Source organism: Leptodactylus fuscus, chromosome 2, assembly GCF_031893055.1.
Source record: "Leptodactylus fuscus isolate aLepFus1 chromosome 2, aLepFus1.hap2, whole genome shotgun sequence".
NCBI classification, from domain to species: Eukaryota; Metazoa; Chordata; class Amphibia; order Anura; family Leptodactylidae; genus Leptodactylus; species Leptodactylus fuscus.
This window is the reverse complement of record NC_134266.1, coordinates 255,082,590-255,099,136: the sequence shown is the minus strand read 5'-3', so window position 1 is coordinate 255,099,136 and position 16,547 is coordinate 255,082,590. Positions and strand designations below refer to the sequence as shown.

The 16,547-nt window shown below is 42.5% G+C and overlaps 1 protein-coding gene across 2 annotated transcripts in view; it reads left to right on the top strand.

Moving 5' to 3' along the window:
- The window catches only part of C2H11orf87 (chromosome 2 C11orf87 homolog), a 322,081-nt gene extending 312,588 nt beyond the window's left edge, over positions 1-9,493 (top strand). The window contains exons 1-2 of one of the 2 annotated variants that reach the window (XM_075266079.1): positions 6,960-7,122; positions 7,889-9,493. In XM_075266079.1, the coding sequence (XP_075122180.1) occupies positions 8,003-8,473 (471 nt within the window). In that variant the 5' untranslated portion in view covers positions 6,960-7,122; positions 7,889-8,002 and the 3' untranslated portion in view covers positions 8,474-9,493. Of the gene's footprint in view, positions 1-6,959; positions 7,123-7,888 lie in introns of those variants that run through there. The other variant, XM_075266080.1, reaches the window with a different exon arrangement.
- Positions 9,494-16,547: the final 7,054 nt, after the last annotated feature.

Below are 16,547 nucleotides of genomic sequence, written 5' to 3'. Positions count from 1 at the left end.
TTAAACCAAAATTTGACCGGTGCAAAAGTATGGGCACCCTTATCATTTTATTGATTTGAATTCCCCTAACTACTTTTTACTGACTTACTGAAGCACAAAATTGGTTTTGTAACCTCAGTGAGCTTTGAACATAGCCAGATGTATCCAATCATAAGAAAAGGTATTTAAGGTGGCCAATTGCAAGTTGATCTCCTATTTGAATCTCCTCTGAAGAGTGGCATCATGGGCTACTCAAAACAACTCTCAAATGATCTGAAAACAAAGATTGTTCAACATAGTTGTTCAGGGGAAGGATACAAAAAGTTGTCTCAGAGATTTAACCTGTCAGTTTCCACTGTGAGGAACATAGTAAGGAAATGGAAGACCACAGGGACAGTTCTTGTTAAGCCCAGAAGTGGCAGGCCAAGAAAAATATCAGAAAGGCAGAGAAGAAGAATGGTGAGAACAGTCAAGGACAATCCACAGACCACCTCCAAAGAGCTGCAGCATCATCTTGCTGCAGATGGTGTCACTGTGCATCGGTCAACTATACAGCGCACTTTGCACAAGGAGAAGCTGTATGGGAGAGTGATGAGAAAGAAGCCGTTTCTGCACGTACGCCACAAATAGAGTTGCCTGAGGTATGAAAAAGCACATTTGGACAAGGCAGCTTCATTTTGGAAACAAAAATTGAGTTGTTTGGTTATAAAAAAAGGCGTTATGCATGGCGTCCAAAAAGAAACAGCATTCCAAGAAAAACACATGCTACCCACTGTAAAATTTGGTGGAGGTTCCATCATGCTTTGGGGCTGTGTGGCCAATGCCGGCATCGGGAATCTTGTTAAAGTTGAGAGTCGCATGGATTCCACTCAGTATCAGCAGATTCTTGAGAATAATGTTCAAGAATCAGTGACGAAGTTGAAGTTACGCCGGGGATGGATATTTCAGCAAGACAATGATCCAAAACACCGCTCCAAATCCTCAGGCATTCATGCAGAGGAACAATTACAATGTTCTGGAATGGCCATCCCAGTCCCCAGACCTGAATATCATTGAACATCTGTGGGATGATTTGAAGCGGGCTGTCCATGCTCGGCGACCATCTAACTTAACTGAACTTGAATTGTTTGTCCAAAATACCTTTATCCAGGATCCAGGAACTGATTAAAAGCTACAGGAAGCGACTAGAGGCTGTTATCTTTGCAAAAGGAGGATGTACTAAATATTAATGTCACTTTTCTGTTGAGGTGCCCATACTTTTGCACCGGTCAAATTTTGGTTTAATGCATATTGCACATTTTCTGTTAGTACAATAAACCTCATTTCAATCCTGAAATATTACTGTGTCCATCAGTTATTAGATATATCAAACTGAAATGGCTGTTATAAACACCAAAATATTTAGAACTAAAAATGATTAAGATTAATAGGGGTGCCCAAACTTTTTCATAGGACTGTAGCTGCAGTACCAAGCACAGCCAGTACCAAAAGTATGGCACTGTGACTGGTAAATAACTGAGGGAGGGAGCGGTGCTCATCTCAGCGTTGCATCCCTTTTAGTAAGCTGGTTGGTGCGGCCGATGATTGTTGGACCCCTACCAATTTTCCAATCTCATATCAAAGGCCTATTTTAAAGGGGTTTTCCTGGATAATTTGAAAATTTCGGGGATGGGGGAGTTGAAAGCAAAGGTCCTCCATCCAGTCAGACAATACAATTCCCATTTCCTCCGCTGCCAGCGATGCCAGACCGGATTTGTAGATGCTTGGGTGACCACTGTGCCCCTTCATTGGTCTTAGGTGTCACATGTTGGGTATTGGTAACTCAACATTAGCACAGGACCAAGGATAGCAGATTGTCACTTTCTTTGATTTTACACCACCCACAGCCCCCTGGGGTTTCGGATTATCCTGGAAAACTTCTATAGGCTAAGGCCCCATGGGCCAGGAACAACTGCAGCATGAACACAATGCAACGAGTTTTCCTCCGTGGACTTTCTGTTACAATTATATCTACGGGGAAGCTGCCGGCGTTTCCGTAGATATAACTGGAACAGTTTTGGAAATCGCAGCATGTCTGCGCTGCAATTTTTTCCACAAAGTGGGGAGGGGATTCGCATGAATTCCATCCACTTTGCAATTTTTTCCTGCAGCGTTTCCACCACAGGCGTTTCTGACCCATGGAGCCCTGGCGTTAGGTCCCACGTTGTGGAAACGCAGCTTTTTTTTGTTGCAGATTTTGCACGTTTTTTGAGCCAAAGCCAAGAATAGCTACAAGTGGAATGATATATATATATATATATATATATATATATATATATATATATATATATAAAGTTCTTATACTTCTCCCTTCTGCTCATCCGCTCCTGGCTTTGGCTCAAAAAGCTGCAACAAAATCTGCAACAGAAAAAGCTGCTTTTCCGCAATAATCTATATATATTTTCTCTTGTTACCTAGAATATATCAATCGTCACCTAATGTCCCTGATTTTGTGTTAACATTTTACTATGACGTGGACATTCTCCCATTACTGTGTCTATTACGAACACCAAAAATCCGCATCATTTCACCCTGCAAACTGCCCCCGAACAGAATGACTGCAGCCTCGCATCGGAAATTTGTAGATTATGAATTGTTGCTAAAATAACAGCTTTCCTGCTAGTAACAGATAAGACTTATATGAAAACTCCTGTATTCAATCCATTAAACGGGCTCCATAGCTGAATGTACGACTGCAAATCAATTCTGCAAGCCACGCCATTCATCAGCTAACCTGACTGTTCCCTGGAATCTTTCCATATCAATGTGCATTCATTAGATGCCGCTATACACTGCTGTACACATGATATATTGTTGAAAAACCAACTGCAGCACAATGGTGGTTTTCTGACATAATTTGCTGCAGCGTATCCGTATGATGATCTCTCCCTACAGACAAAAAAAGTTACAAAATGCAGCCACATCATTGCAGGGCAGAGTTATACAGCAAATAACTAATAGAGAATTCAGTGCACACAGTCTTCCTGCGGTATTAATATACTCTACATATCTATGGCAAGGAGATGGCTGCTTTTTGCTGAGAAGAGAAATTGTTGACATCGTGTTATGTTTAGTATAACCTTCCTAAAATAAAGACTATTAAAGCAAGGACAGGACTTTAGTCAGTTCACAAATGCAAGCGCTCCATTGTGGCTACTAGGTTAGAAATATATACTGACACACTGTATGGCTGGAAACATTGTATTGGCTGCAGTTTTTGGCACAGGTGAAGAGGAATTGAAGAAGATTTCTGCCTTAGATTTAGTTGTCAACTGTCTAGTGTCATGGCATTAGAGAAGGGACTGTCGCCCAGTTGTCCTGCTACCACCTAGGGTATCTGAGGCAAGTAGGCAGGGACAGGGACTGGGTCAAGTTTAGGACTCACTGTCTCTGTCTTCCCCTTCCTCCCTGGTTTCAACAGCATCACTAGGGAATTGCTCAAGTAGCAATTCCCTTACATATACCTTTAATATATTACCTTTATATTTCCCATTCCTTTAAATCCATGTACCAAAAACAAAAACCAAATCTGACTCCAACCTTTCGCAGGCGAAAAATATTGCTGATCGATCTTAAGGATTGGTGATCAATAGCAGATTGGTGGGGGTCAGTTACACACAGCACCTAAGTCTGACTCTGCACAATCCCCCCATTACTATGAATGGTAGAGGTCCCAACCTGGCAAGAGAAACCTCCCTCTCCCCTCCACCCTCACTATAGATCATATAAGGTTAAGGGGATATTGTCACTCCTTAGGGAGAGACCACCATATAGGTGTGTGGAGACTTATTAAGCCTTTAGCACTCCACTTCGCAAAGGACCATGGGAAGAATATGCAAATCTGTCTTCCATGATGTAATTAGGAAGTCAGGTGCCTCAGTGTTGCAAACCAATAGAGGGCACTCACTGGAATGTGCAAGCCTGTCTTCCCTGATGTAGTTAGGAAGACAGAACTCCAGTGAAATAACCCAATAAAGACTATACCTGGTAATAATCCCAGCGTCATTGCAAAATGAAGGCCTCTTGGAAGGTCAAGCATGATCCGAAAGGGAGCAGCCTTTATTGGGTTATTTCACTGGAGTTCTGTCTTCCTAACTACATCAGGGAAAACAGCCTTGCACATTCCAGTGAGCGCCCTCTATTGGTTTGCAACACTGAGGCAGCAGCAGCTGACTTCCTAATTACACCATGGAAGACAGATTTGCATATTCTTCCTATAGATCATATAGTACATCAGAAGCAGTTTCCTTAGAGTTGTGTATGTCTTCTATATCTTACTGCGCAGCCACATGCTTGGCTTAGTGTCTGTCTGTAGACAGTCCCATAAGACCTTCTAGGAGACCAGAGCCTTCACAATAATTTATAGCCTACAAGGTTACAGGAGTTTCTCCTCATTCACTGTAAAGCAATGACCTCATATGTTCCTTAAAGATTCCCCTTCTGCATAAAATCTACCAGTATCCTAAGTAGGGCTCCATAATACATCTTCCATTGGAGCCCAAGGAGCTTCAACTTATGCCAATGAATACAGCACCCTGCATTTAGGATAGTGGTCACTACAGTGGGAGATGTAATGTAATCCCTTAATGTCCGGCCATTACTACAATCAGGTCAGTTATAAGTTTTCGGTGATACATACCAATAATACACTATAGGTTGGGGGAGTTCTTTAAGAGGTACTTTCACCTCCCCCCTGTTCTTGTATAGCTGCTTCTCTGATAATTTTTTTCTCTAGCCCCTACCATTGCTGAGCAATCAGTTCTGTTGGCTTTGCCACCCAATATGCTAACATTAAGCTTTCTACTCCTGAGCTGGACTAGTCTGGGACCGCCCACCTGACTGTAGGGAGCCTAATTAACATATTGGGTGCTGAGACTAGCTGCATTGATTGCTCAGGAATAGTAGGGGCTGGAGAAAAAATTCCAATTGCTCCGGGATCAGTGAAACAGAAACTATTAAAGGGTATAGAGACCTGGGGATGCTGGAGGTGTTCAAATGTCCCCTTTAATACATGAATTTATTAATAATGAATCCCCCCCTTGATATCTGGCGTTACTACGACAATCTATGGTCAGTTTATAAGTTTGTGGTGATATATAGCAATGACATACTATGGGTTGGGGGAGCTCTAACATACAATATGGAATCCCCCTTAATATCTAGTGTCTCTACTGCAATGTTTGGAGGCCTTTAGCAAATGACTGTAGGAAAGGTAGTGAAGGGGTTAAGTCAGGATGAGAGGCTAAAGGTTCCTGGTCTACTGGGACAACCCCCTCCCTCCCTATTGTCACAGCTGGGTGGGGGGTTAGCTGGTGTGGGAAAGCCTTTCATCATCCTGCCCATTGCTCCTGCAATAGTTTGGCAGTGGAGAGATGTTTGTTAAGGCTTCTCACAAGTATATACATGCTTCTGTATTACGACGATTATCATATTTATGGTTGATATATCAGCGGTGAGCAGCCAGCATGTTACAATAATGTAGTAGTGTCAGTCAGTATGACAGTGGGACAGTATATACCTGTGGGACAGTATATAATCTACCTGTGGGACAGTATATACCTGTGGGACAGTATATAATCTACCTGCAGGACGGTATATAATCTACCTGTAGGACAGTATATAATCTACCTGTAGGATAGTATATAATCTGCCTGTGGGAAAGTACATAATCTGCCTGTGGGACAGTATATAATCTACATGAAGGACAGTACATAATCTACATGCAGGACTGTACATTATCTACCTACATAATTTTCCTGTGAGACAGTTCATAATTTGCCCGTGGGACAGTATACAATATACCACTGAGAAGGTACAGAACCTAACTGCAGGACAATATATAATCTACCCGCAAGATGGTAATTAATCTATTTATGGGACAATATATAATCTACCTACAGAATGGAACATAATCTACTTGTGGGACGATACATAACATACCTGTGGGACAGTATATAAACTACCTGCAGGACAGTACATAATCTATCTGTAGAACAGTACATAATCTACCTGTGAGACAGTATATAATCTACCTATAGGACAGTATATAATCTACCTATAGGACAGTACATAATCTACATGCAGGACGGAACATAATCTATCTGTAGAACAGTACATAATCTACCTATAGGACAGTATATAATCTACCTATAGGACAGTACATAATCTACCTATAGGACAGTATATAATCTACCTATAGGACAGTACATAATCTACCTACAGGATGGAACATAACCTACCTATAGGACAGTACGTAATCTATTTATAGGACAGTATCCAATCTACCTAGAGGATGGTACATAATCTACCCACAGGACAGTACATAATCTACCTATAGAACAGTATATAATCTACCTGCAGGACAGTACATGATCTACCTACAGGATGGTACATAATCTACCTAGAGGATGGTACATAATCTACCCATAGGACAGTACATAATCTACCTGCAGTCTGGATCACTTTGTAACTTTTCGCTGATACATACCAGTAGTAATGATATCTAGACAGACACTGAGAATCAGATTTTTTGCTTTATGGAGGCCAAGTCTTTGTCACTGAATTATCTTTATGGCATATTTCGCTTTCTGTCCTGCTTGCTGACACCTGCCAAACCTGACTAGTTATTACTGCCAGCAGTTATAAGGAATCACAGGCCAGTATATGAAGCAGGAGTCTGGCATCCAGGCTGGTGTGTGAGTGAGGGGGCATTATAATGAGCTCTGGATCCTGCTCAGTACTGCAGAGGAAAGCTGCAGGGACCAGCACCAGTGTGCTCCTATAGATCCTATACAGGGGAGGTTCCCCTATTGTCTGCACTGAATGCACTGCTAGGGGTGCCAGGCCATGGGGGGAGTCACCTACTTGCTGGGCACTAATGGGGATGCACAGCTTGCTGCAGGCGCCGGCCGGAGACATCGGAGCTGTCAGAGCAGAAGCCCAAGAAGACAGTGGCAGAATGACGTCAGCACAGTGCAGACTGGCAATAGGCTGCTGCCTCTCCTGTAGCTGTCTGACAGTCAGTGCCTTCTGCAGCCAGGAGCAAGCCAGTGCCGGGGACTCCAGCAGCAGCAGCAGCAGCAGCGGCAGCAAGCACCTCCACAGGTAAGTGCTTACATAACAATGGACATGCCATCTCCTGCCATGGCCCAAGTCCAGAGGACACAATGCACTGGCAGCTGTACCATCACATCCAATACCCAAAGGATATACTGACTAAATTGCATGATAAGTTTGCCTATGTGGTTTTGGTGGTAGAATTGGACTGGCAGCCAAGTTGTCATCTGTTTCAGTAGGATCACAAATTTCTGGGGCTTTCTCTGAGCCTGCCCTGCAACGGAAGCTTGTGCCATAACATGCAATGCCCAAAGGGTATGGTGACAGATTGGCGTGACAAGTTTACATTGCAGGACATTGGTGGTTTGGTTTTTTTTTGGACTGCTACCTGATATTTGGGGATTCTTCTGCCCCTGCAATGGAAAGAGGTGCCATAATATGCAATACCCAAAGTGCCTGCAAAGGGTGCAATGACAAATTGGCATGGCAAGTTTGCATTGCAGGACATGGGTGGTTGTGCTGGTGGAACATGAATATATGGGATTGGCAACCAAGTTGGCATTTGATTCAGGAGGATCAAAGATTTCTGAGGTTTCTTTTGAGCCCGCATTGGATATATGTAGGCAATGCCTTGGCAGCTGTGGCATAACATACAATACCCAAAGGCTTTAGTGACTCATTGGCATGGCAGGTTTACATTGCAGGACTTATGTGGTTTTGGGGTTGGAACAGAAATCTATTGGATTTCTAGGGCAAGTGTCCAGTTGGGTCCTGTAGTATACCATCACCTCAAACGTCTTTCTTGTCTTTGCAGGTTGATGTCTGCAGAATACTTCAAGATTAAGCTTTGCAGCCCAGGTATCCAGCTTTGGTTCCCTTGGTAAGAGGGAGGCACTTTGTACCCTCCCTTGCATTACCAACCTTCTCAATGAGTGCCAGTATCTCCAAGCAGCTGAGGCTATCGATGCCACCCTGTATACTAAACAGGACCTCTGCATCTAACACCACCGGCTGCACCACAGAAGTAGAGCCTTTGTTCCAGACCTTCTCCTCCACTCTGGTCTTGATAGTCTTGGCTACCGTCATCTTCTGCCTGGTTGTCCTTTCACTTAGCACCTTTCACATGCACAAAAGCAAGATGAAAAAACGCAAAATAGAGAAAGCTCAGGAGGAATATGAGAGAGATCACTGCAGCCCTAAGGCAGAAAGAGGAAATTTCTATACCAGGATGAACAGACAACCAAGGAACCCCCAAGACAGTGGCATCTACAATTCACCCAACATCCAGAGAAAAGAACAGAGCAGCCCAAAGCAGGAGCCCAGGATTACCGAGCAGTCGCACCAGGATGCCTCAGCATTGGACAGAGAGGACCTACTGCAGTCTGTGGTCTTGTCCTGATCTGGATGGTGGCACCCACAGGCACTGTATTGTACATATTTGGTGATACCGTCCCGGAAAACAAAATGAAATATATATCTCAATCAATAAGTATCCATCCAAACGCATGAGTACGAGCCCACCTAGCGTTTTATTTTTTTTCGTTTCTGGAGACGAAAGGTGCACAATGCTACCAAATATCATGTCATCTGCCTGAGGAATCCCATCCAGCTGTATATAATGATCACCCAGGATATCTCGATCAATACGACCTATATGATATTGTATGTGAAACACCGATAACATAAGCAAAAACCTTAGAAAGAACCTAAATGGTTGACTTCTTCATGACTTGGAGATGCCTGAGGGGGCTGATGGAAGAATCATTTGTAATCCACTCAAAGAATAAAAACTGAAAAGAACATAGAAAAAAGCAAATAATAATAATATTAATAATAATAAAAATAAAAATGATGGGTATTTTTTCTATTCTAACCTTTGCCTTGTGGAGCTTAAGTCAAGTATTGGTAGGTACTCAAGCGCTGCACCTTGCTTTACTACTGTAATCCTTGCCAGGAGCTGTCCAGGCTCTCCAGGTGCTGATCTCCCGGCTGCTCCGTCTAGTCTCTGCTTTCGGCTCTATAACACTATAAGTTCTTTCTCTTCCCCTGTCTTCATTTTCCAATGATGCTCTGTTGGCGTCTCTTACTGTCTCTGAACTGTAGCGGTACAGAGATCTGATCTTTTGTACAAAGCAATGACTAGGTAATGTGCAGTCCTGAAGTGCGGTTATCCAGTGACTCCATCCCCAATATGACTTCTTTATGTTGGAAGAACATGTGCCCTTATTGTTCTCTCCTGAGGCAAACATAGCTCTGTACTATGCACTCTTTAATGTATGCTTTTGTTTTACTGCTACTGAGGCGAGGGGGAGGGTGGGGAACCTGCAACTCAATCCAGTGGCATGGAATTAGCTTCTATTGTTATAGGAATAAATTTTATATCTTAAGCTATTCTGGATATGTTGGTGTTTTCTACATAGGTGTTTAGCTAGCCGGGGTCTTGGATTTGTAGGGGATGTAGTGCGAATGATCGGAGAGGATGCTTGTATGGATGGGGATAGAAATGCATTCTGCTTGTATGGATGGGGATAGAAGAACCTTGCTGCTTCTATGGATGTGGATAGAAAAAATCTCCCTGCGTTTCTTTTTCCCACCTGAATTTGCCATTTGGTTCGACTTGTAAACCCTTGTCGGAAATCAATCTGCTGTTAGGCAACCGACTTAGCTCTGCTACATCCTAAACGTCTTCCCATCTTCTCGTCTTAGTAAATGTTTGCATTCCACATAAATGAAAGGGGTTTTCTGACCCCCTGATTCATATTTAATACTGGTGACCTATTAGAGGGGGTCCGATACCCAGACCCCACACAAATCGAATGCTTCGGCAGCCCCCAGATATAGCAGAGGACCCGGAGTGGAAACCATTCTGTTCCTAGTCCTATGTAGTTCCCTGGCGCCACCACCATACAGTGGATGGGACTGCAGCTCCACTCAAATTACTTGCATAACAGCAAAGCTGCATCTGCTCCCTGTCCACTACCCAGATGCTGATCCGCACAGGGTCCAATGGCTGGACCCCCACAGATCAGAGATTAATGATTTATCCTGTAGATAGGTCATCCACATGAAACACGCACTAGGGACTGGACAACACTATACACTTCTGCAGCGTCTATTCTTAGAACTCTGCATTGTGCTGTTCCTCAGTGATTCCTCCTGGAAATATATGACAAATTTGATCACCGGGAGTTACCATTCCACTTGTTAAAGGGGTGTGTCACTGCACACCCTGGAAATCTCAATACTGATTGGATAATGTCTGGGTGTGCACGGACACACCTCCAAATGGAAACACCTTGCTGTTAATTTATATATACATTTCCAAGAGGAATAGCAGAGGAACGCCACGACACAGAGTCGTAAGAGAAGATCTTCCAGAATCGTCATTTCTTTGTCAATGCAAGCGTTTACTAAAACAGACATGTCAGGAGAGATGACCTGTCCCCTTTAAGTGTAACCTATGCAATAAGTGCTTGTATATAGTCATCCTTATATGGGTCCAGTATACTGCATTGTGTAAGCTATGTGCCTATATATTATGCAGAATGCTTGAATGGACACCCACTGTGTATATAGGTGCTCATCAACTATAGAAGAGCACATTGTATATACTAGGAATGTATATATTTATGTATCTACATATATTTAACCTGTAGAGAGATGGTTAATTGTATTTCATCCTGACAATACAGGGTGGCGCTATAGATGCCAGCACACTTAGACGTCCTTTGGCTCTTGATTTGCTGGAGAACTACAATCTCCAGCATGCCCATGTAGGTACAAGTCTTCTGCTAGCAAGGCTGGGAGTGATTTGTTGCGAGCAGACAGCTTGCTTATGAATGCTGACATATTGTAACGGTTGTATTTATTTGTATTTCATTTATTTTCAGGTTCTCCTGTTTTCTGGCATACGTTACATCAGGGCTATGAGGCACATGGGTTTGTGATGTACCCCTCCTCACGTAGCTGCACTGCTAATAACTGCTTAAGCTGACATGCAATGACCCAATCAATTGTAATATGTCACTGGGCTAGAAACTGATGGGTTTTAGAGTCAGTGGGGGCAGGGCTCGGGGGTTGTCAGTAAAATGATGCTCATGCCTCTTGTAACACTTAGACTGTAGCACGGTAACAAATCTGGCAAGGCTTTGTGATAGATCCATAGAAATTGATTCTGGTGCCGGAATGGTTGCAGGTTATATCTAGGGCTGGGGTTGTAGGGAATGGCAGATTGCTATGTCGGTCACGTCTAGGGCTGAGGATGCTGTATGTTACCTGCACTGGTGCTGTATGACAATACTCTTTACAGTTATTCTATCTGCACATGTATGTATCATGTTACATAGCATTATAGCTCATTTAGTGCAACATATGGGGCTGATATATGAGAGATTGTGCTGGGATCAGTCATGTCATACACAAATCTAACATTACCCTGCACAGAAATTACTGCTCACCATGACATCACCTTCCTCCTTCATCCCTTACCCAACTCTTTCCTTCTCTTTTTCCTTCTTTCTTCCTTTCTCTTTTTCTTTTCTTTTTTGCTCTGGATTCATTTCTCTTTCTTTGTCTTCCTTCCTTCCTTCTCTCTTTATCTTTTTCCTTTCTTCCTTCCTTCTCTCTTTTTCTTTCTCCTTGCTTCCTTCCTTTCTCCTCTCTTTATCTCCTTCCTTCCTTCCTATCTTCCTTCCTTCCCTTCTCCTCTCTTTATCTTCTTCCTTCTTTCCTTCTCTATCTTCCTCCTTCCTTCCTTCCTTCCTTCCTTCCTTCCTTCCTTCCTTCCTTCCCTCTTTATCTTTCTCCATCCATCCATCCATCCATCCATCCATCCATCCTTCCTTCCTTCCTTTGACCTCTCTTTATCTTCTTTCTTCCCTCCTTCCTTTCTCCTCTATCTTCCTCCTTCCTTCCTTCTTTTCTTCCTTCTCTCTTCATGTCTTTATCGTCATTCCTTCCTTCCTTCCTTCCTTCCTTCCTTCCTTCCTGCCTTCCTTCCTTTTCCATTCCTTCCTTCCTTCCTCCTCTCTTTATCTTCCTCTTTCCGCCCTTCCTTCCTTTCACCTCTCTTTATCTTCTTTCTTCCCTCTTTCCTTTCTCCTCTATCTTCCTCCTTCTTTCCTTTCTTCCTTCTTTTCTTCCTTCTCTCTTCATATCTTTATCTTCCTTCCTTCCTTTTCCGTTCCTTCCTTTCCCTTCCTTCCTGTCATTCTTTTTCCTGTCTTTCCCTTCCACACTTTCTTTTTCTATAATTTCTTTCCTCCTTAATTCCACCCTACTATTATTTAGTAATATCATTATTATTAGCAGTAATAAACTTATGATTATAATTATTATTATTAGTAATAACATTATTATTATGATTATCATTATTATTAATAATAATAGTGTTATAATTATTAATAATAATAATAATAATAATGTTATTACTAATAATAATAATTATAATCATAAGTTTATTACTACTAATAATAATGATATTACTAAATAATAGTAGGGTGGAATTAAGGAGGAAAGAAATCATTATTATTATGATTATCATTATTATTAATAATAATAGTGTTATTATTAATAATAATAATAATAATAATAATAATAATGATGATGTTCTTATTATTATCATTATTATTAATAGTAGTAGCAATAACACTATTATTATTATTATTATTATTATTATTATTATTATTATTATTAACCTTATAATAATAATTATTATTATTATCATTATTATTATCATCATCACTATTAATAATAATAATAATAATAATAATAATAATGATGACCTTATTATTATCATTATTATTAGTAGTAGTAGTAGCAGCAATAACACTATTATTATTATTATTAATATTATTATTAACCTTATCACTATTATTAGCATTCTGTATTTCTGCTTTAGAGACATAAATATATGATCTGCTTAGTCAACCATTACAGTTATAAGTCTCTCCTATTGTCCACTGTCATCCTCTCCCGTGTGCATTGTAGACAGGCTGACTCTATACTAAGTTGGTGTCACACAAGGAAAGGACTTTGGGAAAGACTCTCCAGGTGTTAAAAGACAGAATTGAATCGTGACCTTGGACAGAATCTACTGATCTGACATGGAGCCAGAAGACATCACTGACTATAGGTTTTGACAGGGGCTTACAAAAAATAGCAAATACCTGTTTGGCATTTGGCGGATTATAGTATCACCCATCTAATCCCATAAGGAAAATGACTTTACTATTAACTTAAACAGGCGCCGACACCATTTCTGTGTTTCATTTGCTACTGACTCATATGGGATGAATCTTAGTGCAGTTGTGACATTCATACAAGCTGACGTCTCCATCTGTGCTTCAAGACTGAAGTCAGTGACTAGCTAGCCTAAGGTGGCAACCTCAAAATAATAATAATATAATAATAATACATTTTATTTATATAGCGCCAACATATTCCGCAGCGCTGTACAATTTATAGGGTTCAGATACAGACATACATAACAAAGAACGTCATTTCACACAATGGGACTGAGGGCCCTGCTCAAAAGAGCTTACAATCTATGAGGTAGAGAGGGTGACACAAGAGGTAGCAGGGGCGGCATTGCTTATACAGTGTTCAGACAATTTTGTGCATTAGGAATTGTGATAGGCTTGTCTGAAAAGATGCGTCTTTAGTTTGCGTTTGAAACTGTAGAAGTTGGGAGTTAATCTGATTGTCCGGGGTAGAGCATTCCAGAGAAGTGGTGCAGCTCGGGAGAAGTCTTGTATACGAGCATGGGAGGTTCTGATAATAGAGGATGTAAGTGTTAGGTCATTGAGTGAGCGGAGAGCACGGGTTGGGCGGTAGACAGAGATGAGGGAAGAAATGTAGGGAGGTGCGGCATTATGGAGAGCCTTGTGGATGAGAGTAATAACTTTATATTTTATTCTATAATGAATAGGCAGCCAATGTAGCGACTGGCACAGACCGGAGGCATCGCTGTAGCGTCTAGCCTGATAGATGAGCCTGGCCGCTGCATTCAGAATAGATTGTAGAGGAGAGAGTTTAGTGAGGGGAAGACCGATTAGTAAGGAATTACAGTAGTCAAGGCGAGAATGAATCAGAGAGACAATAAGTGTCTTTAGTGTATCTCTGGTAAGGAAAGGGCGTATTCTGGAGATGTTTTTGAGGTGGAGGTGACATGAACGTGCGAGTGATTCAATATGAGGGGTGAAGGAAAGGTCTGCGTCAAATATGACCCCAAGGCAGCGGGCATGCTGCCTAGGAGTTATAGTAAGGCCTGAGACTGCAATGGATATATCAGGGACAGATCTGTTAGATGGTGGAAACAGTAGTAGTTCAGTCTTAGAGAGATTTAGTTTCAGATAGAGCGAGGACATGATATTAGAGACAGCAGAGAGACAGTCACTGGTGTTCTGAATGAGTGCAGGGGTGATGTCACGGGAAGATGTGTATAATTGGGTGTCATCAGCATAAAGATGGTACCTGAAGCCAAATCTGGCGATGGTTTGTCCAATGGGGGCTGTGTAGAGAGAAAAGAGCAGGGGGCCGAGGACCGAGCCCTGAGGAACCCCAACAGCAAGGGAAAGAGGGGAGGAAACAGAGCCCGCAAATGATACACTGAAAGTGCGGCCTGAGAGATAAGAGGAGAACCAGGAGAGCGCAGTGTCATTGAGGCCAACTGAGCGGAGCATAGTGAGGAGAAGTTGATGGTCAACAGTGTCAAAAGCTGCAGAGAGGTCCAGAAGAATAAGAAGAGAGAAGTCACCATTGGATTTAGCCTTTAGTAGATCATTAGAGACTTTTGTGAGAGCTGTTTCAGTAGAGTGCAGAGCGCGGAAACCAGATTGTAAGGGGTCAAGCAGAGAGTTAGCAGAGAGATAACGGATTAACCGAGAATAAACCAGGCGTTCCAAAAGTTTAGAGATGAAGGGGAGGTTAGAGACGGGTCGATAGTTAGCAGCACAGGATGGGTCCAGGGAGGGTTTTTTCAGTAGCGGGATTATAACAGCATGCTTGAAGGAGGATGGGAAGATTCCAGAAGAGAGAGAGAGGTTAAATATTTTAGTAAGGTAAGTAGTGACAGCAGGGGACAGAGATTGGAGAAGGTGTGAGGGGAAGGGGTCACTACTGCAGGTTGTGGGGCGAGATGAAGAAAGTAGCTGGGAAACTTCCTCTTCTGTGACAGGTTCAAAAGATGAGAATGGACAGTCATAAGTGCGGCTGGTGAGGGGATCAGTACTATCGTAGGTGTGGGAGTCAATGCCACCTGGGGCTTGGGCAGTAATTTCCTGATGGATCTTATCAATTTTATCATGGAAATACATGGCCAGGTCATCAGCACTAAGGTCTGTGAATGGCGTCTGCACCTTGGGTGTGAGTAAGGAGTGAAAGGTTTCAAAAAGCCTTTTAGGGTTGCTTGAGAGAGAAGAGATGAGGGCGGTGAAATAGTCTTGTTTGGCAAGGTAAAGGGCAGAGCTATATGTTTTAAGCATAAACTTGAAGTGGAGGAAATCTGCAGGTGAGCGTGATTTTCTCCATAGACGTTCGGCACACCTAGAGCAGCGCTGAAGAAATCGTGTCTGTGGCGTGTGCCAGGGCTGATGCCTCCTATGTGGGACTTTACGAGTGGAGGGGGGAGCAACCTCATCCAATGCATTTTTGAGGGTATCATTATAGTGACTGGTGGCCAGATTGGGACAGGAGATTGAAGAGATGGGGGACAGGGAGGACTGTAGAGTATCTGAGAGGTGCTGGGTGTCAATAGCACGCAAGTTCCTATATGTGTGATGGATAGGGGCGTCTTGTGAAGGGGAGAGAGCACTGATGGTGAGAGATAGAAGATTGTGGTCAGAAAGCGGCAGAGAAGAGTTAGAAAATTTAGAGACTGTGAGGAGTCGATGGAAGACTAGATCAATCGTGTTACCGTCTATATGTGTGGCGGAAGAAGAACATTGTGAGAGACCAAGAGAAGTGGTTAATGAGAGAAACTGTGAGGCAGCCGGGGAGTGAGGGGGGGCAATAGGGATGTTAAAGTCACCCATGATGAGGGTAGGAATGTCACTGGATAAAAAGTGGGGAAGCCAAGAAGCAAAGTGGTCCAAAAATTGGTAGGGTGAGCCAGGTGGGCGGTAGATCACAGCTACACGTAAGGAGAGTGGCCGGAAAAGTCTGATAGCATGGACTTCAAATGAGGAGAATGTGAGTGAGGGGACCGGGGGAATGGACTGAAAAATGCACTGTGGGGACAGGAGTAAGCCTACCCCAGTAAATTGAGGCATATTTACTAATCCATGCTTGCACTTGACAATGTAGACTTAGACCAGGCCGGCTGGACCAGACGTATTACAGTAACATACACTATGATAAATCTGCTGCATCTTCTTAGACACTCTTATCTATCTTCTCACCACCTGCTTGGATTAATTGGTGCTATTATTTAGCACTACAATCAGTATATTTTAGAATATTTTTTGTGTCTCTTT